The sequence below is a fragment of the Sus scrofa genome, chromosome 3, assembly GCF_054392235.1.
Source record: "Sus scrofa isolate SSC_HxYL_T2T_F1_AM1 chromosome 3, Sscrofa_HxYL_maternal_Yorkshire_Landrace_v2.0, whole genome shotgun sequence".
Taxonomy (NCBI): domain Eukaryota; kingdom Metazoa; phylum Chordata; class Mammalia; order Artiodactyla; family Suidae; genus Sus; species Sus scrofa.
The window spans coordinates 17,660,616-17,685,156 of NC_139385.1; the positions used below are offsets into that span (position 1 = coordinate 17,660,616).

The 24,541-nt window shown below is 54.5% G+C and overlaps 3 protein-coding genes across 7 annotated transcripts; all 3 read left to right on the forward strand.

Moving 5' to 3' along the window:
• The first annotated feature begins 2,046 nt into the window (after nt 1-2,046).
• Nucleotides 2,047-5,096, forward strand: LOC100515603 (zinc finger protein 688). 2 transcript variants are annotated; one of them, XM_013992452.3, is made up of 3 exons: nt 2,047-2,319; nt 2,617-2,730; nt 3,912-5,096. In XM_013992452.3, exons 1-3 carry the CDS (start codon nt 2,124-2,126, stop codon nt 4,445-4,447), a joined length of 846 nt encoding a protein of 281 aa, XP_013847906.2. In that variant the 5' UTR covers nt 2,047-2,123; the 3' UTR covers nt 4,448-5,096. The 2 variants fall into 2 exon arrangements, with proteins under 2 accessions (XP_013847906.2, XP_013847911.2); XM_013992457.3 differs by lacking the exon at nt 2,617-2,730.
• Nucleotides 5,097-10,905: 5,809 nt separating this feature from the next.
• Nucleotides 10,906-16,631, forward strand: LOC100620532 (uncharacterized). Of its 4 annotated transcripts, none has more exons than XM_005653010.4 (3): nt 10,906-11,321; nt 11,470-11,583; nt 13,288-16,631. In XM_005653010.4, the coding sequence occupies exons 1-3, from the start codon at nt 11,126-11,128 to the stop codon at nt 14,205-14,207; spliced, it is 1,230 nt and encodes a 409-aa protein (XP_005653067.2). In that variant the 5' UTR covers nt 10,906-11,125; the 3' UTR covers nt 14,208-16,631. The 4 variants fall into 4 exon arrangements, with proteins under 4 accessions (XP_005653067.2, XP_003354580.2, XP_013847931.1 ...); XM_003354532.5 differs by having other exon boundaries at nt 13,291-16,631; XM_013992477.3 differs by lacking the exon at nt 11,470-11,583.
• Nucleotides 16,632-21,170: 4,539 nt separating this feature from the next.
• ZNF768 (zinc finger protein 768) lies at nt 21,171-24,060 on the forward strand. Its single transcript, XM_005653012.4, has 2 exons — nt 21,171-21,636; nt 21,924-24,060. Exons 1-2 carry the CDS (start codon nt 21,549-21,551, stop codon nt 23,519-23,521), a joined length of 1,686 nt encoding a protein of 561 aa, XP_005653069.1. The 5' UTR covers nt 21,171-21,548; the 3' UTR covers nt 23,522-24,060.
• Nucleotides 24,061-24,541: the final 481 nt, after the last annotated feature.

A 24,541-nucleotide genomic window follows, 5' to 3' on the forward strand; every position in this document is an offset into this window, starting at 1 on the left:
AACATCGCAGCTCATGGCAAACACTGGATGCTTAACCCGACTGAGGGCCTAAGGAGGGAAATTTCCCAGAAAAAAAAAAAAAAGGGGATTTGAGATTTGATGCTATCTTTGGCAATGTGCACAACTTTAAGAAGCAGGGTAAATAATGTAAGGAGGAAAGAAAGACAATTAGAAAATTCAAGAAGGGGGAGTTCCCGGCGTGGCGCAGTGGTTAACGAATCCGACTAGGAACCATGAGGTGGCGGGTTCGGTCCCTGCCCTTGCTCAGTGGGTTAACGATCTGGCGTTGCCGTGAGCTGTGGTGTAGGTTGCAGACGCGGCTCGGATCCCGCATTGCTGTGGCTCTGGCGTAGGCCGGTGGCTACAGCTCCGATTCGACCCCTAGCCTGGGAACCTCCATATGCCACAGGGGCGGCCCAAGAAATAACAAAAAAGACAAAAAAAAAAAAAAAAAAAAGAAAGAAAATTCAAGAAGGAATTCCCATGGTGGCTCAGCAGGTTAAGAACCTGACTAGTATCAAATGAGGAAGCAGGTTCAATCCCTGGCTTTGATCAGTGGGTTAACAATCCAGTGTTGCCTTGAGCTTCAGTTGAGGTCGAAGAATCAGCTTGAATCTGGAGCGGCTGTGGCTGTGGCTTGGTGTAGGCTGGTAGCTGCAGGTCCGATTGGTACCCTAGCCTGGGAACTTCCATATGCCAGGAAAAATTTTTTTTTTCAGGAAAAGTAAGCAGTTGACAAGAAAATCAATATAATAACAACATACATAGGATATGTTACTATCATTTATTGCATTAAGTATTGGGGAAAAGAAGGGAATGGGCTAGAAGTTAAATATCAAATAGACTAACAGGGTGCCCATAGTGTCTAAAATGAGTACAGGGAGTTCCCGTTGTGACTTGATGGTAAGGAATCTGACTAATATCCATGAGGACTTGGGTTTGATCCCTGGCCTCGCTCAGTGGGTTAAGGATCTGGTGCTGCTGTGAGCTGTGGTGTAGGTCGCAGATGCAGCTTGGATCTGGCGTGGCTGTGCCTGTGGCATAGGCCAGCGGCTGTAGCTCCGATTCAACCCCTAACCTGGGAGCCTCCATATGCCGAGGATGTGGCTCTAAAAAGACAGAAAAACAAACAAAACAAAAACAAAAAACCTCCCTCATTCCAATTCCAGCCTCATCAAGCACTTTCCTCCATCCGTGGCTCAAGTCCAGAGACTGAGCAAGCGGAGCTGCGGGTGGCTTCACAGCTGTGGGTGGGTTGGACTGCAAACCCACAGTACCTGGTCTCCATCTCTGCTGTCCCCACCTCCCCAGGGTTTGGCTGCAGAGGCTGGGGATGGCTTCTGGATCCTACCGCAAGGAGGTGTGGAGGGAAACTGGGATCCAAACCAAGCTCCCCAAAGCTAGGTCCTCTGTGGGTTCCAGAGTCCCCCTGATTGGCCGCGGTGCAGCATGGGCAGGGAGAGTGTTGGAAGCCTCCTGTCTGTCTATCTTTCTTTCCCTTTTAAGTTTTATTTTAAATTCTGTTGAAGTATAGATTGACAATATTGTGTTAAATTTGCTCTACAGCTAAGTGACTCAGTCACATACATGTATTTTTTCATAGTCTTTTCCATTATGGTTTATCACAGGATATGTAAGATAGTTCCCCGTCCACGTTTCTTGAAAGCTAGAAAGCTCCCCTCCGCCTCCTCTACTCCCTGCCGCCAGGCACTTCCCTCAAAACCCACCTGCGAGGCCATTGTATTTAAGGGCAAGTGAACGATGAAGCCAGAGAAGCCAGACCGGCGCCATGTTTGATAAGGTCAATGGGTGGCGCCCTTAAGGGCAACCAGTGGCAACTGAAGCCAGGAATATCGCCATATTTTCTGAAGGTACCTTCCGGGTCCCTCAACCCGGTTGTCTAAATCGAAGCTGCCCGTGAAGTGAATAAACACCGAGGGGGGTCTGTTTGTCCGCATCAGAATCCTGAATCCCAAACCGCCAGTCCTTGCTCCCTCAGTCCCTCGGCCGCGCTCGGAAGCCGAGGCTGGGCGGGGCCGGGTTCGGGAGCCCTTCCTGCGGACGACGAAAGCTGAGGCCGGGCGCGGGGACCAGGCGGCCGCTGCTCGGGGCTGGGAGGCCCCATGGCGCCGCCTCCGGCCCGGCTCCCGGTGCTGAGACCCGGGGATACTGGGCCGGGTTGCAAGAAGCCCGCGGCCGTGAGGTTCGCGGACGTGGCCGTGTATTTCTCCCCGGAGGAGTGGGGGTGTCTGCGGCCCGCGCAGAGGGCCCTGTACCGGGACGTGATGCGGGAGACCTACGGCCACCTGGGCGCGCTCGGTGAGGCCCCGGGTCAGAGCACCCCTCCACCTTCACTGGGGTTCAGAGGGGAGATGACATAAGAACCGAGAGGATCGTGAGCCCCGACCCCGCACTATTCCGCCAATGGCACCAGCCACCTCCCATCCCCCCAGCACTTCAGGCACCCTCTCCGAGTCCTTCCACCCGCACCCGCCCGCTTCGGGCAGGAGCCCTGCAGACCCACCCTGTCCAGGTTGAGCCTGAACTCCGAGGAGGTGCCCTCACCCTGACAGGGCAGCCTCTCAGGCCAGCACTGTGATCCCTGTTCTCTCCCAGGATTCCCAGGCCCCAAACCAGCCCTCATCTCTTGGATGGAACAGGAGAGTGAGGCTTGGAGCCCCGCCGCCCAGGATCCTGAGGAGGGGGAAAGCCTGGGAGGACCTCTGAGAGGTGAGGGATGGTCCCAGGTCTCCCCCGCCTGGCATTCCAGGGCTTCCTGTCTAGCAATGTTTTCTTTCAGATCGCCATCTGCAGCGTCCCTAAAGGAAAGAAAGAGCCGACCGAAGAGCCAACTCTTCTTTCCTATAGAGAAGGGAAGAAGGCAGACCTGGTACAAAGTTTGCAGAACTTGGGACAGTAGCCATGTTGAGACCAGAGTAAGATAATCAGGAGCCCCGGGGGAGTTCTGTGGTGCAGCGGGTTAAGGATCCAGCATTGTCACTGCAGCAGCTCAGGTTGCTGTTGTGGCTTGGGTTCTATCCCCAGCCTGGGAACTTCGGCCATGGGTGAGGAAAAAAAAAAAAAAAAAAGGAAAAGAAAAAAAAAAAATCTGGAGCCCAAGTCCATGATTCCCTCTTATAGAAACACTGCTCATTCTCCCCTTTTCTGGAACAACTAAAACCCCCTAAGAATGGAAGCAGCTTCAGGTCTGCCTTTCACATTCCTCAAGCAAGGCAATGTGGTGCAAGAGAAAATGCCCAGGAATAGACAAGTTGGTTCTTCACCCCCTTATTATCCCTCAGCAGAATAATTTTTTTTTTTTTTTTTTTGCCTTTTGAGGACTGCATCTGAGGCATATTGAGGTTCCCAGGCTAGGGATTGACTCGGAGCTGTAGCTACCGGCCTCCACCACAGCCACAGCAATGCAGGATCCGAGCCACGTCTGCAACCTGCCTCACAGCTCACGGGAACGCCTTAACCCACGAAGGAACCTGCATCCTCATGGGTCTAGTCAGATTCATTTCCGCTGAGCCACGCCTGGGCCTCCAACAGAACAATCTTGAGGGAATATCTTTCCTCCTCTATAACATGTCTTAACTCTACAAAAATTGAGAAACCGCAATAACAATTGGCACTGCTTGTTGAGCATTTGCTAAGTGTGTAACACGTCTACTCATTTACTCCTCTCAACAGCCCTGCGAAATAAGGAAACCACGATGACTCTCATTTGACATACAAGGAACCAAGGCCCAAACAACTCACTTTGAACAACTTTGATCTGAACCCTCCTTCAAAGCCTGGGTATTAAACCCTGGGCAGAACTTTAGCACTTCCCTAAGTAAAAGCATCCTACGTCCTGAGACAATATAAGCCAATGTATTTTAACATGTAACTTAATTCCTGTTCCCTAGGAGATGCCGCAAACCAAAAGGAAGATGAACCCGAGGCAGGGCCAGGAGCCAAAGGACCCAGAAAGACGTCCGGAAAGGAGAGGCCCGAAGAGCTGGTTAAACACACCCCGGACTCGACCATCAGCAAAACCTCGACCAGAGCACAGACACCCAGGAACGCTGCGCAGGACCAGAGCACAGGTGCTCAGCCCCCGGTCCCGGGCCCCGGCGGCCCCGGCGGCGGCGTGGATGCTCAGGCCAGCCAGCGGCGCCACGTGTGCGCGGACTGCGGCCGCCGCTTCACCTACCCGTCGCTGCTGGTCAGCCACCGGCGCATGCACTCCGGCGAGCGGCCCTTCCCCTGCCCCGAGTGTGGCATGCGCTTCAAGAGGAAGTTCGCCGTGGAAGCGCACCAGTGGATCCACCGCTCCTGCTCTGGCGGGCGGCGGGGCCGGAGGCCTGGGATCCGGGCTGTGCCTCGGGCCCCGGTCCGAGGTGACCGGGACCCGCCAGTGCTGTTCCGCCACTACCCGGACATCTTCGAGGAGTGCGGCTGAGCGGCTCCCGCACGCTGCCCTTGACGGAGCCTGACCTGGGCTCTAAGGACTGACTGGTCCCTGAGGGAAACTCCTGTGTCAGGACCTAAAATTCGTCCCTTGGGCCTCCCCCAGGGATCCCTCAAGTTTCCAAGCTTGTAAAAAGAAAAGTGCCTGTAAAGATTCAAATAGATTCAACTCGACACCCCCTCTCCCCAGTCTTTCTAAACAAATGAAGGGAGTGAGATGCTTGGACTTTTCTCAGCGTTATCTCAGTAGCAGGGGCAACCAAGATCATGTGCAAACACTGTCTCCAAAAATCAGCCCAGCGCTTATCTGCAGCAGAGGGAAACGCTGCTGAGGGGACAAAGGCTGGAGAGGAGGCCGCGGATGCAAGGCATGGCTAAACCCCGCCTAACTGACAGCCCCAGGAAGCCCTGCCAGTGACGTGGGTGCAAAGCATACAGAAACCCCAGTTGCGGACTCATCTCTGCACCTTGCCCCCAAGGCACAGCTGGTAAGTCACACACCCTGCCTGAGCCTCAGCTCCCTCCTCTGTAAAATGAAGATCAATAAAATCTACCTCAAAGGGTTACTGTGAAGACTGCAATTGTAACAAGATTATGTATGGCATAGTAAATGTGCAATAAACATTTGTTGAAAGAGTGAATGATGTTGGCATTTTACCCCTCAGAACGTGAAAAGATAGGTTCCCATTGTGGTTCAGCAGTAGGTAACGAACCTGACTGGTATGACTCATGAGGATGCAGGTTCCATCCCTGGCCCTGCTCGGTGGGTTACATATCCAGTGTTGCCACGAGCTGCAGTGTAGGTCGCAGAGGTGACTCGTGGCCGTGGCTGTGGCTGGCAGATGCAGCTCCAATTCAATTCAACCCCTAGGAAGCAGGGATGAATACCAATAGCTACATTTTACAAATGAATAAACTGAGGCTCAAGGTTTCACTGCTACAAGGCAGCAGAGCTGCAAACTGGCCCTGTGCCCACCTGTATCTACCACTTACAAGCACTCAGATCTGGGCCCAACACAGGTCAGGGGCTCGGGTGAGGGTGAAGTGAGAACTCAGGTCTGGGCGGGGAGCCAGCCTTGCTTGTCTGGGGGAGTCTCGGCAGGAAACCGAGAGCCCTGCCAAGGCCAGTGACTTTCACTTGGAAAGGACAGTCAGTGTTCGGTGGCCACATATTGCCTGACTTCTGTTGGAGAGACAGCCGGTGATAAGGGAGCTCAGAGACGAGGGAAGCTAATTTCACTCATTCCTTAAATACCATTGAAGACTTTGTGGAGGTTTTTTGGGTCGGGGAGCTGCAGGGACATACTGACTCAGGTCTAGCCTTCAAGAGCGTGATTTAGGGAATTCCCGTTGTGGCTCAGTAAGTTAAGAAGCTGACTAGTATCCATGAGGATGTGGGTTCAGTCCCTGGCCTTGATCAGTGGGTTAAAGAATCCAGCATTGCCACAAGCTACGGCGTAGGTCGTGGATGTGGCCTGGATCCTGTGTTGCTGTAGCTCTAATTCAACCCCTAGCTTGGGAACTTCCATATGCCACGGGTGCGGCCCTAAGAAGCCCAAAAAGAAGGAGTTCCGTCTTGTCACAGTGGAAATGAATCCAACTAGGAACCATGAGGTTGCAGGTTCGATCCCTGGCCTCCCTCAGTGGGTTAAAGATCCGGAGTTGCCGTGAGCTATGGTGTAGTTGGCAGACCCGCCTCGGATCTGGCATTGCTGTGACTGTGATGTAGGCTGGCAGCAACAGCTCGAATTGGACCCCTAGCCTGGGAACCTCCATGTGCCAAGGGTGTGGCCCTAAAAAGACAAAAGAGCAAAAAGAGAAAGAAAGAAGGTGGAGCTGGAGAGAGGAGGAGCCACAGAGGAAGGGGAAGCAGAACCAGGCACAGTGTGAAGCAGAGCTGCCTGGGTCAGCACAAGGCACAGGACAAGTGCTGTCTGTGCTTGTTTGTCCAGCTAACAATTATCCATTAAGCATGGATCATGTGCGAGGTAAAAATGTATGTGCCAAGAAACAGCAAGGAAATCAGATGCAGGAATCCTCTTGGAGCTTATAATTGGAGTGGGGAGAGTTGAGTGACAAGCCAGTACATAAATAAGACAAGGTACTGTGATTGCAAATTATAAGCTCTACAGGAGTTCCTGTCATGGCTCAGTGGTTAACGAACTGACTAGCATCCATGAGGACGTGGGTTTGATCCCTGGCCTCGCTCAGTGCGTTAAGGATCTGGCGTTGCCACAAGCTGTAGTGTAGGTTGCAGACATGGCTCGGATCTCACCTTGCTGTGGCTGTGGCGTATGCTGGTGGCTACAGCTCCAATTCGACCCCTAGCCTGCAAATCTCCATATGCCATGGTTTTGGCCCTAAACAAATTTTTTTTTGGATTTGATTCTAAATAAATTGGGAAGCCACTGCATTGTTGTTTGCTTTTTTTGTTTGTTTTTGTGGGCTGCACCCGTGGCATATGAAGGTTCTCAGGCTAGGGGTTGAATCAGAGCTGCAGCTGCTGGCCTACACCACAGCCATGGCCATGTCAGATCCTTAACCCACTGTTAATTGAAGCCAGGGATCGAACATGAGTCCTCACGGATACTAGTCAGAATTGTTTCCGCTGAGCCACGACAAGAACTTCTCACTTTTTAAAACATTTTATTTTATTTTATTTTACTTTTTTGCTTTTTTAGGGCTGCATTTGTAGCATATGAAGATCCCACGCTAAGGGTTGAATCAGAGCTGCTGATGCTGGCCTACCAAACAACCACAGCAATGCCAGATCCAAGCCAAGTCTGTGACCTACACCACAGCTCAGGGAACTTGGGATCCTTAACCCACTGAGCGGGGCCAGGACTGGAACCCACATCTTCATGGTTACTGGTCGGGTTCATTATCACTGAGCCACCACAGAGACTCCCTTTTAATATTTTAAATTATAGTTAATTTTTTTTGTGTGTGTGGTAACCTACACGTCATAAAATTTACCATTTTAATTTTTTTTTTTTTGTCTTTTTGCCTTTTCTAGGGCCGCTCCCATGGCATATGGAGGTTCCCAGGCTAGGGGTCTAATTGGAGCCGTAGCCACCGGCCTACGCCACAGCCAAGCAACTTGGGATCCGAGCCGCGTCTGTGACCTACACCACAGCTCACGGCAATGCTGGATCCTTAACCCACTGAGCAAGGCTAGGGATCGAACCCGCAACCTCATGGTTCCTAGTCGGATTCGTTAATCACTGAGCCACAACGGGAAGGACTCATTTTAAACATTTTTATTTTTGTTTTTTTTCTTTTTTTTTTTTTTTTTTTTTGTCTTTTTGCCTTTTTTTCTAGGGTTGCTTCCAAGGCATATGGAAGTTCCCAGGCTAGGGGTCCAATTGGAGCTGTAGCCGCTGGCCTATGCCACAGCCAAGCAATGCGGGATCCGAGCCGCATCTGCAGTCTACACCACAGCTCACAGCAACGCCGGATCCTTCACCCGATGAGCAAGGCCAGGGATCGAACCCGCAACCTCATGGTTCCTAGTCAGTTCGTTAACCACTGAGCCACGATGGGAACTCCTGAAATATTTTTAAATGTACAGTTGGGTGGCATTAAGTACATTCACACTCTTAGGCAACCAACACCACTATACCTCTAACTGTTTCATCTCCCCAATAGAAACTCTGTACCCTTTAAACAAAATGCCCTATTCCCTCTTTGCCCAGCCCCTGGTAACCAAAATTCAACTTCCTGTCTTTATAAATTTGACTACTTTAGGGACCTCATATAAACCACTGTTTTGTTTTTTTGGGGGCCACCCTATGGCATATGGAGTTCCCAGGCTCAAGATCAGATCTGAGCTGCAGCTGCAGCAGTACTGGATCCTTTAATCCACTGTGTCAGGTCGGGGATTGAACCTTCATCCTGGCGCCGCAGAGATGTCCGACATGGATTCCATTGCGCCACAGTAGGAACTCCCCCCTGGAGGGTTTTAAGCACATGACCGTCAAGGGTTCAGGTAATCTGATTTGAATTTAAAAACTTACTTTGCTATTACATTTATTTATTTACATATTGATTTATGTATTTTTTGTCTTTTTTGAGGGCCGCACCGGCACTATGTGGAGGTTCCCAGGCTAGGGGTCTAATCAGAGCTGTTGCTGCCGGTCTATACCACAGCCACAGCAACGCAGGATCCAAGCCACATCTGGGACCTACACAACAGCTCACAGCAATGCTGGAGCTTTAACCCACTGAGCGAGGCCAGGGATCGAACCAGCAACCTCATGGTTCCTAGTCAGATTCGTTAACCACTGAGCCACGATGGGAACTCCCTGTATTATGTTTAGAATGGATAGACAATAAGGTCTTACTGTACAGCCCAGGGAACTGTATCCAATGTCCTGGGATAGACCATGATGGAAAGTAATATGAAAAAAAGAATATCTATATGTATATGTATGACTGAGTCACTTTGCTGTACAGCAGAAATTGGCACAACATTGTAAATCAACTGTACATTAATAATAATACTTTTTAAAAATGACACAAAACCCACTCTGGCTGCTCTGAGGAGGGATGGCAGTGGAGGAAGTTGAGTGGAGGTGAGAGAAGCAGAAGAACTGGAGGTAGACACTCGAAGAGGAAAGGATAGGGCCTGTCCAAGGGCTGGATGTGGGAGCTGCAGTATCAGAGGGGCCTAGGACAAGGACAAAATTTTCGGCTGAGTGAGGAGGATGGAGATAACAGGGTAGACTGTGGCTTCCTGTAGCTGGCAGGGAGCTCTTGGAGCTGTCTGGTTCAATGTTTTTTGTTTTTATTTTTAGGGCCACACCTGCAGCATATGGAAGTTCTCAGGCCAGGGGTTGAATTGGAGCTGCAGCTGGGGTCTACACCACAGCCACAGCAATACCAGATCTGAGTGGCATCTGCGACCTACACCACAGCTCATGGCAACACCAGATTGTTAACTCACTGAATGAGGCCAAGGATTGAACCCACAGCCTCACGGACACTGTGTGGGGTCCTTAACCGGCTGAACCGCAATAGGAACTCCTGGTTCAAAGTCTGAAGCAGGGTTTGAGAAACTGAGGGTGGACCTCTTTGTTGAGGGCACTTTAGAAGGGGCAGGAAGAAGTGGCACTTGTTGCCATCTTGCGGGAATATTGCTCCACAGAATATGCTCTGGGAAAGGCGGAGGCCCAGAGACCAGCCTGGAGACCCCAGGCCTAAATCAGCAAGGACCTAAACCAGAGGAGCTAAACTGTTTTGTGAAGCCTGTCACCCTCCTGTAGGGCAATTTCACTTGAATGACCTTTGGCCCCACCCACCAGCATATGGAACTTCTGAGGCCAAAGATCTAATCCGGACCCATCTTAGACCTATCGCACAGTGATCACACCAGATCTATAACCCACTGTGCTGATCCAGGAATCGAACCAGCAACACCACAGAGACAAGCCACATTATTAATGTACTGGGCCACAGAGGGAGGACTCCTGAATGACACCTCCCTGTACCTGACTCCTAAACACAACCCTCTTACGTACTTTTTTTTTTTTTTACAGTCAGAGAAATTATTTTTTTTTCTTTTTAGGGCATATGGAGGTTCCCAGGCTAGGGGTTTAATCGGAGTTGTAGCCGCCAGCCTATGCCACAGCCACAGCAACACGGGATCCGAGCCACATCTGCAACCTACACCACAGCTCACGGCAACACCAGATCCTTGACCCACTGAGTGAGGCCAGGGATCGAACCCCCAACCTCATGGTTCCTAGTCGGATTTGTTTCTGCTGCGCCACGACAGGAACTCTGAGAAATTCTTTTTTAACTTACTTTTAATCCTTATGCCCTGCTCTGCGACCTACACCACAGCTCAGGGCAACGCCGGATCCTTAACCCGCTGAATGACACCAGGGATAGAACCCACATCCTCATGGATCCTAGTCGGGCTCCTTACCGCTGAGCCACAGCAGAGACTTCCAAGAGGGTCCTTCTGACCTTTCTCAGACCTTATCCTATTCACTCCCGGCTGCCCCTACAACCTCCTGGAACAGGAGCTTCCAGAATTTCAGTCTCGACCAGGCTTCCAATAGAGAAGGTTCCTGGACCATCTCATTTTTAGATCCTCAGCCCTGGGGATAATCTGCTGTCACCCCGTGACGGGTCGAAGCCCGCGGATAAACGACCCAGAGCCGAAAAAAAAACGTCTGAATTCGCAGCGGCGGAACGAGCCGGGCTCGGCGCTGGAGGCGGTGGTCGCCAGCCTGGGCGGGGCCGCGGCTGCACCTTCAGCACGGCGGGCACTGGGACCCGGCTGGGAAGCGGGGCCGCCGCGCTCTGGGCAACGCCGCCCCCCGGCCGGTGGCAGCGCCTTGGCGGGCGTCCTGTCGCCGCCGCGGCCATGTTGACTGAGGGCTCGAAGACAAAGCCACCTGGAGACACCGGCGTGGCGTCATCTGGGCACGACGGCGCGGGAGCAAAGTTCGTGGGGCGGTGTTGCCGCCATCTCTCAGGAAGGCACCTTCCAGTCCTGGTTCTCCGGGCATCTTCGGCCACCCCCGTGGGTCCTCGAGGGGCTGTTCCTGCTCCCCCGGCCCCAGACCCTTGGGCCCGGCCGGGGAGCAACCCGGATCGCCTCTCCTGCATGGACCCCGGCCGGTAGGGGTGGCGCTGGCCCACCGCCGGGGTGGCACTTACGATGGCGCCGCCCCCGGCCCCGCTCCCCACGCGGGAACCTAACGGGGCCGGGGGCCAGTGGGGGACACCGGAGCCCGTTAAGTTCGCGGACGTGGCCGTGTACTTCTCCCCGGAGGAGTGGGCGTATCTGCGGCCCGCGCAGAAGGCCCTCTATCGGGACGTGATGCGCGAGACCTACGGCCTCCTGGGCGCGCTCGGTGAGGCCTCACCTGCTCTCCTGTGTCCACATCCCGGTTCACCCCGCCCAGCCTCGGGGTCCTGCACGTGGAGTGGGCGGCCCCAGGAAGGCGGGACCCTGTGCGGCGGCCTCCCCCGCAGCCTGCGCTTTGCGTTCTTCTCCCCCAGGCTTTCGAGGCACCAAGCCAGCCCGCATCTCCTGGGTGGAGCAAGAGGCCGAACTGTGGGGTCTAGAGGCCAGGGATCCGGAGGTGGGAGAGTGTCTGACAGAGGCAGACACAGGTGAAGTACTGGGTGCTCTGTCTCGTGGGGACTTCCTCTGGGCCTGATCCATCCTGCGCCCCCTCTGCCAACTCCTTCCCTGCTCATCAGTTTCCCCCTTGAATTACTTTCTCAGTTACAGTTATTATTATTTTTGTCTTTTGTCTTTTTAGGGCCGCACCTGTGGCATACGGAGGTTCCCAGGCTAGGGGTCTAATCGGAGCTATAGCCGCCAACCTACAGTACAGCCACAGCAACGCGGGATCCGAGCGGAGTCTGCAACCTACACCACAGCTCACGGCAACGCCAGATCCTTAACCCACTGAGCAAGGCCAGGGATGGAACCCTCGTCCTCGTGGATACTAGTCAGGTTCTTTAACCACTGAGTCACCATGAGAACTCCTACAGTTATTATTATGCCTGGTCCCTGCTGAGCTTCTGGATTTAGCCTAGAAAGGGGCTGTGAGTGTGACTGGCATACCTGCCTCTCCACTCCCAGCTCCTCCGAATCTGAGCCCCTCTCATCTAGCTGGTCTCTAAGCTCTGCTGAGCTCCACATTGTCCCTCCTGCTGTTTGCCTGCCCTCTGGCTCCTCTGCCACCTCCTGGGTTTTAGCTTACTTTTTTTTTTTTTTTTTTTGGCTGAGTTTGCCGCATATGGAAGTTCCTGGACCAGGGATCGAATCTATGCCACAGCAGCAACCACAGCTGCTGCAGTGCCAGTGCCAGATCCTTTACCCACGGTGCCACAAGCTAACTCCCAAAACTTTCTCTGCTTTTTTGGCCGCCCCCGCAGCATACGGATTTCCTGGGCCAGAGATGAGATCTGAGCCACAGTTGCCACCTACATCTACAGTGTTGTAGCAACACTGGATCCTTTATCTGTGTTTTTTCTTTTTTTTTTTTTTTTTTTTTTTTTTTTTGTCCTTTTAGGGTTGTACCTGTGGCATATGGAGATTCCCAGGCTAGGGGTCTAATCGGAGCTGTTGCTGCTGGCCTACACCACAGCCACAGCAACGTGGGATCTGAGCCCCTTCTGTGACCTACACCACAGCTCACAGCAATGCCGGATCCTTAACCCACTGAATGAGGCCAGGGATCGAACCTGCAACCTCATGGTTCCTGGTCGGATTCATTTCTGCTGTGCCACAATGGGAATTCCACAACACTAGATCCTTTAACCCATGGTGTTAGGTGGGAGATCCAACTCGACCGGCAGAGCTGCTGCTGCTTCCCATTGCACCACGGTGGGAACTCCTTTTTGTTACACTTTGGTATCGGCCTCCTTTCTCCTGGCTTGTACTGTTTTCTTCCTCTCAGTTCACCCTGTCCACCTGTCCAGCCCCTCCGAACTTGTCATTGCCACCCACCTTCATGCCTCCTTTGTGTTCCTGCCACCTGATGCATCCTTACCATCTGCTCATCCTCTGTGATCCAGCTACACTGTCACCCCGACCCCCATTTTCCCAGCCCCGAGCTAGAATGTGCTGTGCACCTGTTTCTTCTTGGTCTCTGTCTCTGCAGCTTTTCTCTCCATCCCGTGCCCCGGAGGAAAGGTGTCACTCCCAGCTTGCTTGCCTGTACCGAGCTGAGTTCCAGAGGCAGCTGTGGGTCCAGAAGGTGGCTGTTTGCAAGAGGATTCTCTGTCCCCATATGCGGTGTGGGACTCAAGGACCAGGATAAGCCTGATAGGAGGATGAGTCTGAGCTGTCCCTTTATCTCCCAGCAGGTTCTAGAGACCAGGAAGAGAAAAGACAAAGAGAAGAGACAGAGGCTCTGGGGAAGATCTTTTCTGTGGACGCTCAGCCTCCCGGGCTGACAGCTCTCAAACCGCTTTCCGCTGGGTTTTCTGGTGGTTGGGAGCAGCCATCCAAGATGCCTCGCCGGGGTCGCCCGCCACTCTGTGCCCATCCCCCGGTCCCCAGGGCAGACCAGCGCCACGGTTGCTACGTGTGCGGGAAGAGTTTCGCCTGGCGCTCCACCCTGGTGGAGCATCTGTACATGCACAAGGGTCAGAAGCCCTTCTGCTGCCCTGACTGCGGCAAGGGCTTCAGCCAGGCCTCCTCTCTGAGCAAGCACCGGGCCCTCCACCGTGGCGAGCGGCCCCACCGCTGCCCGGACTGTGGCCGCGCCTTCACCCAGCGCTCCGCGCTCACCACCCACCTCCGGGTGCACACGGGCGAGAAGCCCTACCGCTGTGCCGACTGCGGCCGCTGCTTCAGCCAGAGCTCCGCCCTCTACCAGCACCAGCGGGTCCACAGCGGCGAGACCCCGTTCCCCTGCCGGGACTGTGGCCGCGCCTTCGCCCACGCCTCCGACCTCCGGCGCCACATGCGCACCCACACGGGCGAGAAGCCCTACCCGTGCCCAGACTGCGGGCGCGGCTTCCGACAGAACTCCGAGATGGCAGCCCATCGGCGCACGCACAGCGGCGAGCGCCCCTACCCCTGTCCTCAGTGTGGCAGGTGCTTCGGCCAGAAGTCAGCCGTGGCCAAGCACCAGTGGGTGCATCGGCCTGGCGCCGGCGGCCGCGGGGGCCGGGCTGCCAGCGGGGTGCCTACACCCTTGGCTTCTGGCGGCGGGGGGGACCTGGACCCACCCGTGGGCTTCCAGCACTACCCAGAGATCTTCCAGGAGTGTGGGTGATGGCCTCAAAGGTGACAAGGCAGAAGTTGAAGACCTAGACATTGTCCGAGGCCCAGGGTGGCCTCAGGGGCCTGAAAGTCTGTGGCAGCTCCAGGGAGGTCTCAGAATTCCCCCCCCAACCCCAGAGCTGGACCTGGGGGATGAGGACTGGGTCATCTTAGGCCCTCACCAGCTTGATCTGCTGATACTTGTTCCTTACTGGCCCAGACTCTAGGAGCACCCGGCTTGCTGAGTTAGGGCTGAGGAAAGAACCCCCACTGTGGGGAAGAAAAGGCTGTGGCTCAGCTTAGATGTAAGAGGATGGAGGTGGAGAACCGTGTTTTACCCTTTGACGTCACTGCAGAAGTTAAAAACTGGAGTTCCTGTTGTGGCTCAGTGGTTCACGAACCCAACTGGTATCCATGAGGATGTGGGTTTGATCCCTGGCCCCACCCAGTGGGTTAAGGATCCGGTGTTGCCGGGAGCTGTGGTGTAGGTCACAGATGCAGCTTGGATCCTGGGTTGCTGTGCCTGTGGCTGGCAGCTGTAGCTCTGATTCTACCCCTAGCCCGGGAACCTCCATATGCCACGGGTGTGGCCCTAAAAAGACAACCCCCCCCCAAACCCGACTAGTTTCTATGAGGACACGGGTTTGATCCCTGGCCTTGCTCAGTGGGTTAAGGATCTGGAGTTGCCGTGAGCTGGGTATAAGTTGCAGACGTGGTTCGGATCTAGTGTTGCTGTGGCTGGGGTGTAGGCTGGCAGCTGCAGCTCCTTTTCAACCCCTAGCCTGGGAACTTCCATAGGCCTTGGGTGTGGCTGTTAAAAAATAAAAAGTTAAAAATTGATGGCCGTGCCCTAAATCTGGCATGCGGCAGCCTCTTTAATTTTTTTTTTTGCCTCAGGCAGCATTTAAAAATGTTAAGAATTATTGGTTAAGATTTAAGAGTCAGGACACTTCACACAAAGAAGCAGGTCTCTGGCCTCTCTTTAAAAATCCAAAGATTTGGAGTTCCTGTCGTGGTGCTGCGGGAACGAATCTGACTAGGAACCATGAGGTTTCGGGTTTGATCCCTGGACTCCCTCAGTGGGTTAAGGCTCCGCTGTTGCCATGAGCTGTGGTGTAGGTCACAGACGCGGCTCAGATCTGGCGTTGCTGTGGCTGTGGTTTAGGCTGGCAGCTACAGCTTCGATTAGACCCCAGCCTGGGAACCTCCATATGCCGTGGGTGCGGCCCTAAAAAAGCCAAAAGCCAAAAGCCAAAAAAAAAAAAATCCAAAGATTTGTCATCTTGACCTGTGCTCCCACAAAACCACATCTGGTGGGAGCCGAGGGGCAGATGGCCCTGTGGCTGGAGCCCAGGCTTTCTAGTTGAGCGCCCGCCACCTCTTATCACCTCCTGACCACTGTCAGCTGGCATTCATCATGGCTTGCCCATGTCTCTCGCGAAGCAGGCCCGCTCCATCAGGCATTTTCTACTTATTTGCATGACCTGTTAGGATCCTTTAGTCATTTGAGTCTACAAACTGCAGTTCACGGCATTTAAGTGTTTCTGAATCAGGGAGTCAGGTAGAGAGTATGTGTGTGAGAGGGTGTCAGGAGAGCAGTAAAACAGGCTTTAGGTGAGAATGTGGCTTGTGTTTTGTGGTTTACAATGTACTGCCTTATCCATCAGCTCATTTCATCCTCATAACAGCCTGTGGAAGGCAGCATCTAGTGTGGAGAGGACAGCCCAACAGGAGGAAGCAGTCAGGACCAAATCATTTGCCCCAAACGGAGTGGTGTCTCCGCCATACCTCAGTCCCCCTCTCAGTGGACTTGCTTTTCCTGTTAGGGTTTTTTTTTTTAAATTTTTTTTCCAGGCCACATCCGTGGCATATGAAACTTCCCAGGCTAGGGGTAGCTGCTGGCCTATACCACAGCCACAACCACTTGGGATCCCAGGCACATCTGCGACCTACACCACAGCTCACAGCAACGCCAGACTTCAGATCCACTGAGCAAGGCGAGGGATTGAACCTGCATCGTCATGGATGCTGATGCTCGTTTTTGCTGAGCGATGACGGGAACTCCACCTAGGGAAACTTCTAAAAGAAGAGGGAAAAGCTTTGAGGAAAAGCCCCTGTTCAGGTAAAGTGATGAACTGACTCGATTCCAACCTACTCCTCCAATCTGACCCCACCAAGACTCACCATAAACTTCACTGGGAGGATTGGCTCATATGCCACCTGTCACAAGGGGGCGTGGGGGTGAGGGGAGGTACCTTGGCAGTAGTAGATACCTTTGCACCAGCTTTTAATCCCCTAGAGAAGCCAGTCCTGCCTCCCCCTGCTCCTCAGCACTGCCTGGGGAAAGTGCAACCTGCAATACCAGTTCTCAGTTCAGCCTCAAAGCCAGATCTGGACCCTGCCCTGATCTTGCCAATTAAAAGTATCATAATTACTACTTTCTCTGAGTGCTGTGAAGTTTGCAAGGCTTGGGTCCCCAAACTAGACCCAACTCCTCCACATTCTGCCCTTGTGACCCAACTTTCCATCACTTAAATAATTTTCATTTGTTTGTTTCTGGCAGTGACTTGATGTGAGGGCTCAGCTGACAGACCAGGGATTGAGCCTGGGCCATAGCAGCAAAAGCTCCGAATCCTAACCACTAGACCACCAGGGAACTCCCTTAATCAGTGTGTGGTTTTTTTTGTTTTTTTGTCTTTTGTCTTTTTAGGGCTGCTCCTGAGGCATATGGAGGTTCCCAGACTAGGGATCAATCGGAGCTACAGCTGCTAGCCTACACCATGGCCACAGCAATGCCAGATTCGAGCTGCATCTGTGACCTACACCACAGCTCACAGCCACACTGGATCCTTAACCCACTGATCGAGGTCAGGGATCGAACCAGCAACCTCATGGTTCCTAGTTCGATTCATTTCCGCTGCACCATGATGGGAACTCCAGTTTTTGAGTGTCATGGAACAATGAAGCTAAGAGCCTCACCCCCTTCTTCTTATTTCTTGGCACAAGTACTTCTTCCAAAGTTAGAGCTCCCTTTTCTCTCTGCTACCACAGGTCTTTGAAGCTCAGACCCTGAAGCCCTTCAAGCCAGGAAGAGGGTTTTCCTGAGGCTTCATCAGTGCATCAGGAGAAATGCTTGTCTGCACCAATGAAAATATGAATCCTATCCATCTGGCCAGACTGAGAGGTCAAGGCCATGACCACATAGCCCATCCTGAGTTTGTCCAAGCCATGTAGAGGCTAAGTATTTATTTGAGCTCCAGGGACCCCTAAGTTTTTTGGGAATATTTGTTTAAGTGTATCTTTCTAGGAATAGGAAGTGCGAAGACATTTATGACTCAGGCTAAAACCTGCTCTAGGCCAGTATTTTTTGAAGTAAGGCCTTTTTGCCACAGAATCATATACAGTACAGTGCCTCTTTAAGATACAGCTAAGGGAGTTCCTGTCGTGGCTCAATGGTATCCATGAGGATGCAGGTTCTAACCCTGGTCTTGCTCTGAGGGTTAAGGATCTGGCATGGCCATGAGCTGGTTGCAGATGTGGCCTGGATCTGGTGTTGCTGTGGCTGTGGTGTAGGCTGGCAGCTGTAGTTCTGATTCCACCCCTAATCTGGAAACTTCCATATGCTACAGGTGCAGCCCTAAAAAGACAAAGAAAGAAAGAAAAGGGAGCTATTTTTCTGGGCCTTGCTGTAGACTTTTGAATCAATATCTCCAGAGATGGAAACTTATGGCTGCTAAAGTTTGAAAGGACCACTGCTCTGAACCTAAAAATGTTATTTTACAGCTGCTCTCAGCTTTGCAAGAGTAGGGGTTGGTCTCAGGGCCAGCTCCAAATGTGTCAGACCAGGAGTTCCTGTTGTAGCTCAGTGGTTAAAGAGTCTGACTAGGAACCATGAGGTTGTGGGTTCGATCCCTGGCCTCGCTCAGTGGGTTAGGGATCCGGCATTGCCATGAACTGTGGTGGAGGTTGCAGACTCGGCTCAGATCCTGCATTGCTGTGGCTCTGGCATAGGTCGGCAGCTATAGCTCCAATCAGACCCCTTGCCTGGTAACCTCCATATGCCTTGGGTGTGGCCCTAAAAAGCCAAAAAAGAAAAAAAGAGTACAAATATGTCAGACCAGTCGATGACCAGCCCTACACAGGGACTCTCATTTCTCTTGTTCTTCCCAAAGGGGCCTGTGTCATGAACGGTCTCTTTCTGTTACCTCAGATCCTCTTCAGTCAACAAGGGCATCCTTGTAGCATCTGATTGAGGCCTCTTAGAGGGCTAGAGGGCTTGTCTTTGACATGTAGGAAGGAAGAAATTCACACAGGAGCCCCTCTCACACTGAGAACTTTTGTTAGGGCTCTTTCCAGGGGGAGCCAAATTGGCCAGACCAGAAACGGTGGATGCACACTGACTAGCTCTGGCACAGTGCTGATGCATGCCAGGGGATGATGCTGTGGCCAAAGTGGCTGCCCAGCTCAGGACAAGCACAGGGTCAAGTTGGAACCCTCATCAGGGGCTTCCCTGTGCTTAGAGCCTGTCACTGCTATGGGCACGTGGGAGGCACAAGCTGGCTGCCTCTTGAAGGCCCACTGCATAGAGAGGACCAGTCTTGGAGGAGGCTGCATGGAGGTTGGCCAGGTACTAGTGAGACTGACTTTTCCCATGGAAATGCTGGTGCCAGAGCAGATTGGAGCCCTGACCCAACTTCTGCTACAAGTGGAGCTTGTGGCCCATGCTATGAAGAGTACAGGCAGTGGACCACGTCAGGGCTGAGGCTGGAGGGCTTGCACACACTTTGCAGGGCATGGCTTGTGCTCCTGTGTGCATTTCCTGGCGGGTAAGCAGGTTGGAGGTCAGAGAGAAGTGCCTCATGACAAAGACTTATTTGGAAGTTTCTTTTGTGGCTCAGGGGTAATGACTTGTATCCATGAGGATGTGGGTTCGATCCCTGGCCTCGCTCAGTGGGTTAAGGATCTGGCGTTGCCATGAACAGTGGTGTAGGTTGCAGACACAGTTTGGATACTGTGTTGCTGGGGCTGTGGAGTAGGCCAGCAGCTGTAGCTCCGATTCGACCCCTAGCCAGGGAACTTCCATATGCTGCAGGTGTGGCCCTAAAAAGCCAAAGGAAAAAAAAGAAGCAGCAGCAAAGCAAAAGGCTTGTCTCTCATCTGTGCTTTGGGAATGACCAGGAGGTGATCAGGTCCAGCTTTGCCCATACTCAGGGTACCTGTAGGGTGTTCTGCCCATGTAGGCTCTCTAGCGCTGGGCTCTGTGGGTCATTCTCTGCAAAGACAGACATTGGGATGGGAGAAAGGCATGGAGCTATAAGCTGTTCTGGAGGGCAGAGAAGTACTCACTTTATTTGTAGGAAGACACCTGTCTGTGATTGTAAGCCTTTACTGAGATGGCTTCTCTCCAGCGTTTCACCACTTGGGATTCTCCAAATTCTTGTTCTCATCTCTTTTTAGAAGAATAGAAGACGCCATGTTTCCTCCTAACCAGTTTCTTCCCTTCCTTTGTCTGGGAAGGCAACGAGAAAACACACTCTATAGTTCTTGCATCATCCCCATAGGAAGAATCTGGCTCATTCATTGTCAGGAACACTGCCAACTAATTTCAGTAGCAAGGGTTGGATCCTCTTAAGTTCTCTTTCCAGGGTCATTTTTTTCCTTGATTCAAAACTGCACCTACGGCAGTGCTTCTCAGGTTCTCTTCCTCTACAAGCCTCTATGCAAGTCGGACAGGCCTGCAAAGTCTTAAAGGCTGTCTTAAAGGCCACATGATTCTCTCTTGGTCCACTTCCCTTCCTGAACTCTATTACCTTCACCTGAAGGGATTCCCAAAGATCCTTGCCTCTCTGTGAGAAAAGCCAGGAACCAGAGATTAAGACTCCAGATATGGCGTTAAACTCAGGGAAGGTGGAGGGGAGAGGCAGGGTAACAGAAAAGGAAGCAGCCTTCTCTCTTTGGCAGTATCCCTCCGATGGGCCCCATCAGCACCTGGAACCTGTGGGGAGAAGGAAGGTGCTAGGAAGCAGAGTGTGGGCAGAGGCCGGGGAGGAAGGGTGTCTGTCCTCAGATCCCTCGGCTTTCGGTCTTCGGAAAGATAAAACTTAATGAGGCGTAAACGGGGGCGGGAAAAGATCTGAAAGCACAGGCCGGTCTAGAAGGGAGACGCCAGGGACCTCCCTCCTACTCCTCCCGCAGGCATTTCTGGAGCACCGGGGAGGTGGAACCGGCCTGCGCACCCCGCAACCAATAAGAAAACTGCCTCGCGTTCCCTGGCGACCATTAACTCCTAGCAGTTGGTGTAGTGGGAGGGGGCGGGATGGTGAGAGCACGAGCTCCACCGGCCAATCGCGGAGCTCGCTGAGAGGTAGGGGCGGTGTCTCTGGAAACGGAGGCGGGGTTGTTTCCTTGGCAACGGTCCTAGCCCTCACCGAGGGGGGAAGGGTGGCGATTAGGAGGAGCAGAGAGAGTAGGGGGCCGGGAGGAGTCGGGGAGGGCGCGCATGGGGTGGGGGTGTACAGTTCGAGGAGGGGTTCCCAGACTCGGGAGACTCGATGAGCCTAAGTTGGGGGGCGTCTATCCAGTTTCCCGAGGCGCGGCCAGAGCTGACCCCAAGGCCGGGGAGGGGAGGGGAGCTAGACGCCGCCCCCGCTGGCGCCGGGAAGCGTCGCTCCTTCTCGCTGACCTTGGTCTCGCTAGTTGCCTCGCCCTTGGCCACAGGCACTGAGGGACGCAGGGCCCGGAATACGGACAGATAGGCCCTCAGGCGGACGGAGACCTAGCACATAGGCACACAAACTGCCCCAGCCTTTCCTGGCGCCTGCAGGGCGCCCCGTCCTCCCCTACCTCGACGCCCGGGCCATCCAGCCCAGGGTTAATGCCAACGAGTTTCCACCTCCAGCCGCTCCTAGAGAGGCCGCGGCGCTAGCCAGCGGGGGAAACTGGCCGCGGACGGACACTTCCTGTGCGGAGGGGAGGGGGTCGGCCAGCCGCAGCCCTGCCCGGGGCTGGGGGGCCAGACGGCGGGGTCTCGGGCGGGGAGCGGTATCCCGGGGCGGCAAGGCGAGTCGCGAAGCCCCTCACCTCCGAGGCCACAACGCACGAGGGCCTGAGGAGACCCCAGGGCAAGCCGAGTCCTTGTGGGTGGGGGCGGGGCCGCGGGTAGGGGAGGGGCCCGGCCGGCCGGAGAGGCCCAGGGTCAAGACGTCCGGCCTCTGGGGCCGACGCTGGGCAGCCAGGTCCCCTGGGCGGCGCTGAGCGGGCGGGCGGCGAGGGCCTGGGTCTCAGGGCACTCAGACCCGGGTCGCAGGATCGTCCGCCATCGCCGCCGCCACCGCCGCACTGGGAGCCGGCGGGGATGGAACGGGAGGCGTCGCCATGGGGCCTCGAGCCCCAGGATGTGCAAAGTCGTGACGAAATGGGGAGCCCCGAAGGGTCCCTCAAAGGTGAGGGAGGGAGCGCCCCTCCGAGGAGCGTGCCTGGGAGCGGGAGAGGGGGCTGCAGGGAGGGGAAAAGAGCCGGGGGCTTGGACACCTGGGACCTGGAGGAGGCGGGGGGCGGGGACCTGGTGTCCTGGATTTGCTGAGGGGGGTGGTGGGAATTTCAGCACTTGCTCGAGGGCCAGCGACCCTGCTTGAGGAGGAGAAAAAGGCTTGTGGCAACTAGTGGTGGGACCCAGAGACCTTCCATGCCCCACACAATCTGGGTTTTCTGTAATTTTCTGATCCTGCAGGCAACATGAGTGAGAATGAGGAAGAGGAAATTTCTCAGCAAGAAGGCACTGGGGACTATGAGGTCGAAGAGATACCCTTTGGGCTTGAACCCCAGAGCCCTGGGTTTGGGTCACAAAGCCCAGAGTTTGAACCCCAAAGCCCCAGGTTTGAGCCTGAAAGCCCAGGTTTTGAGTCCCGAAGCCCTGGGTTTGTGCCCCCAAGCCCTGAATTTGCGCCCAGAAGCCCTGAATCAGATTCTCAGAGCCCCGACTTTGAATCCCAAAGCCCTGGGTACGAACCCAAGAGCCCTGGGTATGAACCCAAGAGCCCTGGATATGAACCCCGGAGCCCTGGGTATGAACCCAAGAGCCCTGGGTATGAACCTGGGAGCCCTGGATATGAATCTCAAAGCTCCAGATATGAATCCCAGAGCCCGGGGTATGAACCCCAGAATCCAGAGTTCAAAACCCAAAGCCCTGAATTTGAAGCGCAGAGTTCCAAGTTCCAGGAAGGCGCAGACATGCTTCTGAATTCTGAGGAAAAGAATCCCTTGAGCATCCCCTTGGGAGTCCACCCCTTGGACTCCTTCACCCAGGGCTTTGAGGAGCAGCCCACCGGGGGCTTGCCGCTAGGGCCCCCTTTTGAGATGCCCACAGGGGCCCTGCTGGCTCCACCCCAGTTTGAGATGCTCCAGAATCCCCTGGGCCTGACGGGGACCCTTCGTGGTCCCGGCCGACGGGGTGGCCGGGCCAGGGGTGGGCAGGGCCCGCGGCCTAACATCTGCGGCATCTGCGGGAAGAGCTTCGGGCGGGGCTCCACCCTGATCCAGCACCAGCGCATCCACACGGGCGAGAAGCCCTATAAATGCGAGGTCTGCAGCAAGGCCTTCTCCCAGAGCTCTGACCTCATCAAACACCAGCGCACCCACACGGGCGAGCGGCCCTACAAGTGTCCCCGTTGCGGCAAGGCCTTCGCTGACAGCTCTTACCTGCTTCGCCACCAGCGCACCCACTCTGGTCAGAAGCCCTACAAGTGCCCGCACTGCGGCAAGGCCTTCGGCGACAGCTCCTACCTCCTGCGGCACCAGCGCACCCACAGCCACGAGCGGCCCTACAGCTGCCCCGAGTGTGGCAAGTGCTACAGTCAGAACTCATCCCTGCGTAGTCACCAGAGGGTGCACACCGGGCAGAGGCCCTTCAGCTGTGGCATCTGTGGCAAGAGCTTCTCCCAGCGCTCAGCACTTATCCCCCACGCCCGCAGCCATGCCCGCGAGAAGCCCTTCAAGTGCCCCGAGTGCGGCAAGCGCTTCGGCCAGAGCTCGGTGCTGGCCATCCACGCCCGCACCCACCTGCCGGGCCGCACCTACAGCTGCCCCGACTGCGGCAAGACCTTCAATCGCTCCTCCACGCTGATTCAGCACCAGCGCTCCCACACGGGCGAGCGGCCCTACCGGTGCGCCGTGTGCGGCAAGGGCTTCTGCCGCTCCTCCACGCTGCTGCAGCATCACCGGGTCCACAGCGGGGAGCGGCCGTACAAGTGCGATGACTGTGGAAAGGCCTTCTCTCAGAGCTCCGACCTCATCCGCCACCAGCGGACCCACGCGGCCGGCCGGCGCTGACCTGGGGCCCCGCGGGGCGTGGGGAGGTGGTGGGCGGAAGAGAAGGGCACGGGGAGCGAGAGAAACCTTGGGAGGAAGAGTGGGTGGAAACGCTGGAGGCGAAAGGAGTTGAGGATTCGAGGAGGAGAGGGGGCCAGGGTGGAGGAAGTGACATGCCCTGGAGACTTATGGGAAATGGGCTATGAAGAGGGGTTGGAGGGAGGCCAAGCTGGCAGCCAGAGGCTCCGGGAGGGATCCAGAAAGAGGTCAGCAGAGAGCTGGCCTCAGCAGCAGCATGCCCCTTGCTGGACGCCCGGCTTGGCACAGTGCTAGATGGGGGTGGGGGGAGGGGGGGAGGGGTACTTAATTAGAGTTGGTAGCTTAGATTGGTAGCTACTGAGACCCCCTCGGAGTCAGGAAGAGGTGAGGGTCGGTGGGGCGGGGGGTGGGACCCCAAAGCAGGGCCTGGCTTCTGAGTGCAGACCCCAGCCTCTCCCGTCTTCCTCAGGCTTTGGAGCCCCTGAATTTGAGTTCAATAAAAACCTTTATGTGTTAAGAGACATTTGTCTTTCTAATGTGTGTGTGTGGATAGTGCTCTGGGCAGTGGGAGACTCTAGGTCACTAACTACAGCAGTGAAGCCATAAGGCCTGGTCTGGGAAGTGCTTTTTTTTTTTTTTTATTGTTTATTATTTTTTTGGCCGCTGCCAGAATCAGCTGGACGTGGGATCTAGGTTGCCAGATCAGGTTTTGAAGCTCTGGCTGCAGCAGTGTCCGTGCTGAATCCTTACCCCTAGACCACCAGGGAGCTCCCTGGGAAGTGCTTTTCTATTCAGTGTTTCACTGGAATCTTACAGTCTGAGACTCCAGAGCCATGACTTGCCCATATCTGCTCAAGTTCAGGTCCTACGCTTTGAATGCTGCACAAACACAGAGGGGGTCCAGGGAGGTGTGAGAAAACCTTCAACTTTGTGGAAATCCCTATTCCCCAACATGGAGGGACTCTCTCCCTGGCTCCCAGCACCACCCCTCTGTGCACTCTC

Coding starts and splice junctions, on each gene's coding strand:
- LOC100515603 (XM_013992452.3), top strand. CDS start 2,124: ATGGCGCCGCCTCCGGCCCGGCTCCCGGTGCTGAGACCCGGGGATACT. Junction 2,320..2,616: donor CGGCCACCTGGGCGCGCTCG/GTGAGGCCCCGG, acceptor GTTCTCTCCCAG/GATTCCCAGGCCCCAAACCA. Junction 2,731..3,911: donor CCTGGGAGGACCTCTGAGAG/GTGAGGGATGGT, acceptor CCTGTTCCCTAG/GAGATGCCGCAAACCAAAAG.
- LOC100620532 (XM_005653010.4), top strand. CDS start 11,126: ATGGCGCCGCCCCCGGCCCCGCTCCCCACGCGGGAACCTAACGGGGCC. Junction 11,322..11,469: donor CGGCCTCCTGGGCGCGCTCG/GTGAGGCCTCAC, acceptor CTTCTCCCCCAG/GCTTTCGAGGCACCAAGCCA. Junction 11,584..13,287: donor TCTGACAGAGGCAGACACAG/GTGAAGTACTGG, acceptor TTTATCTCCCAG/CAGGTTCTAGAGACCAGGAA.
- ZNF768 (XM_005653012.4), top strand. CDS start 21,549: ATGGAACGGGAGGCGTCGCCATGGGGCCTCGAGCCCCAGGATGTGCAA. Junction 21,637..21,923: donor CCCCGAAGGGTCCCTCAAAG/GTGAGGGAGGGA, acceptor CTGATCCTGCAG/GCAACATGAGTGAGAATGAG.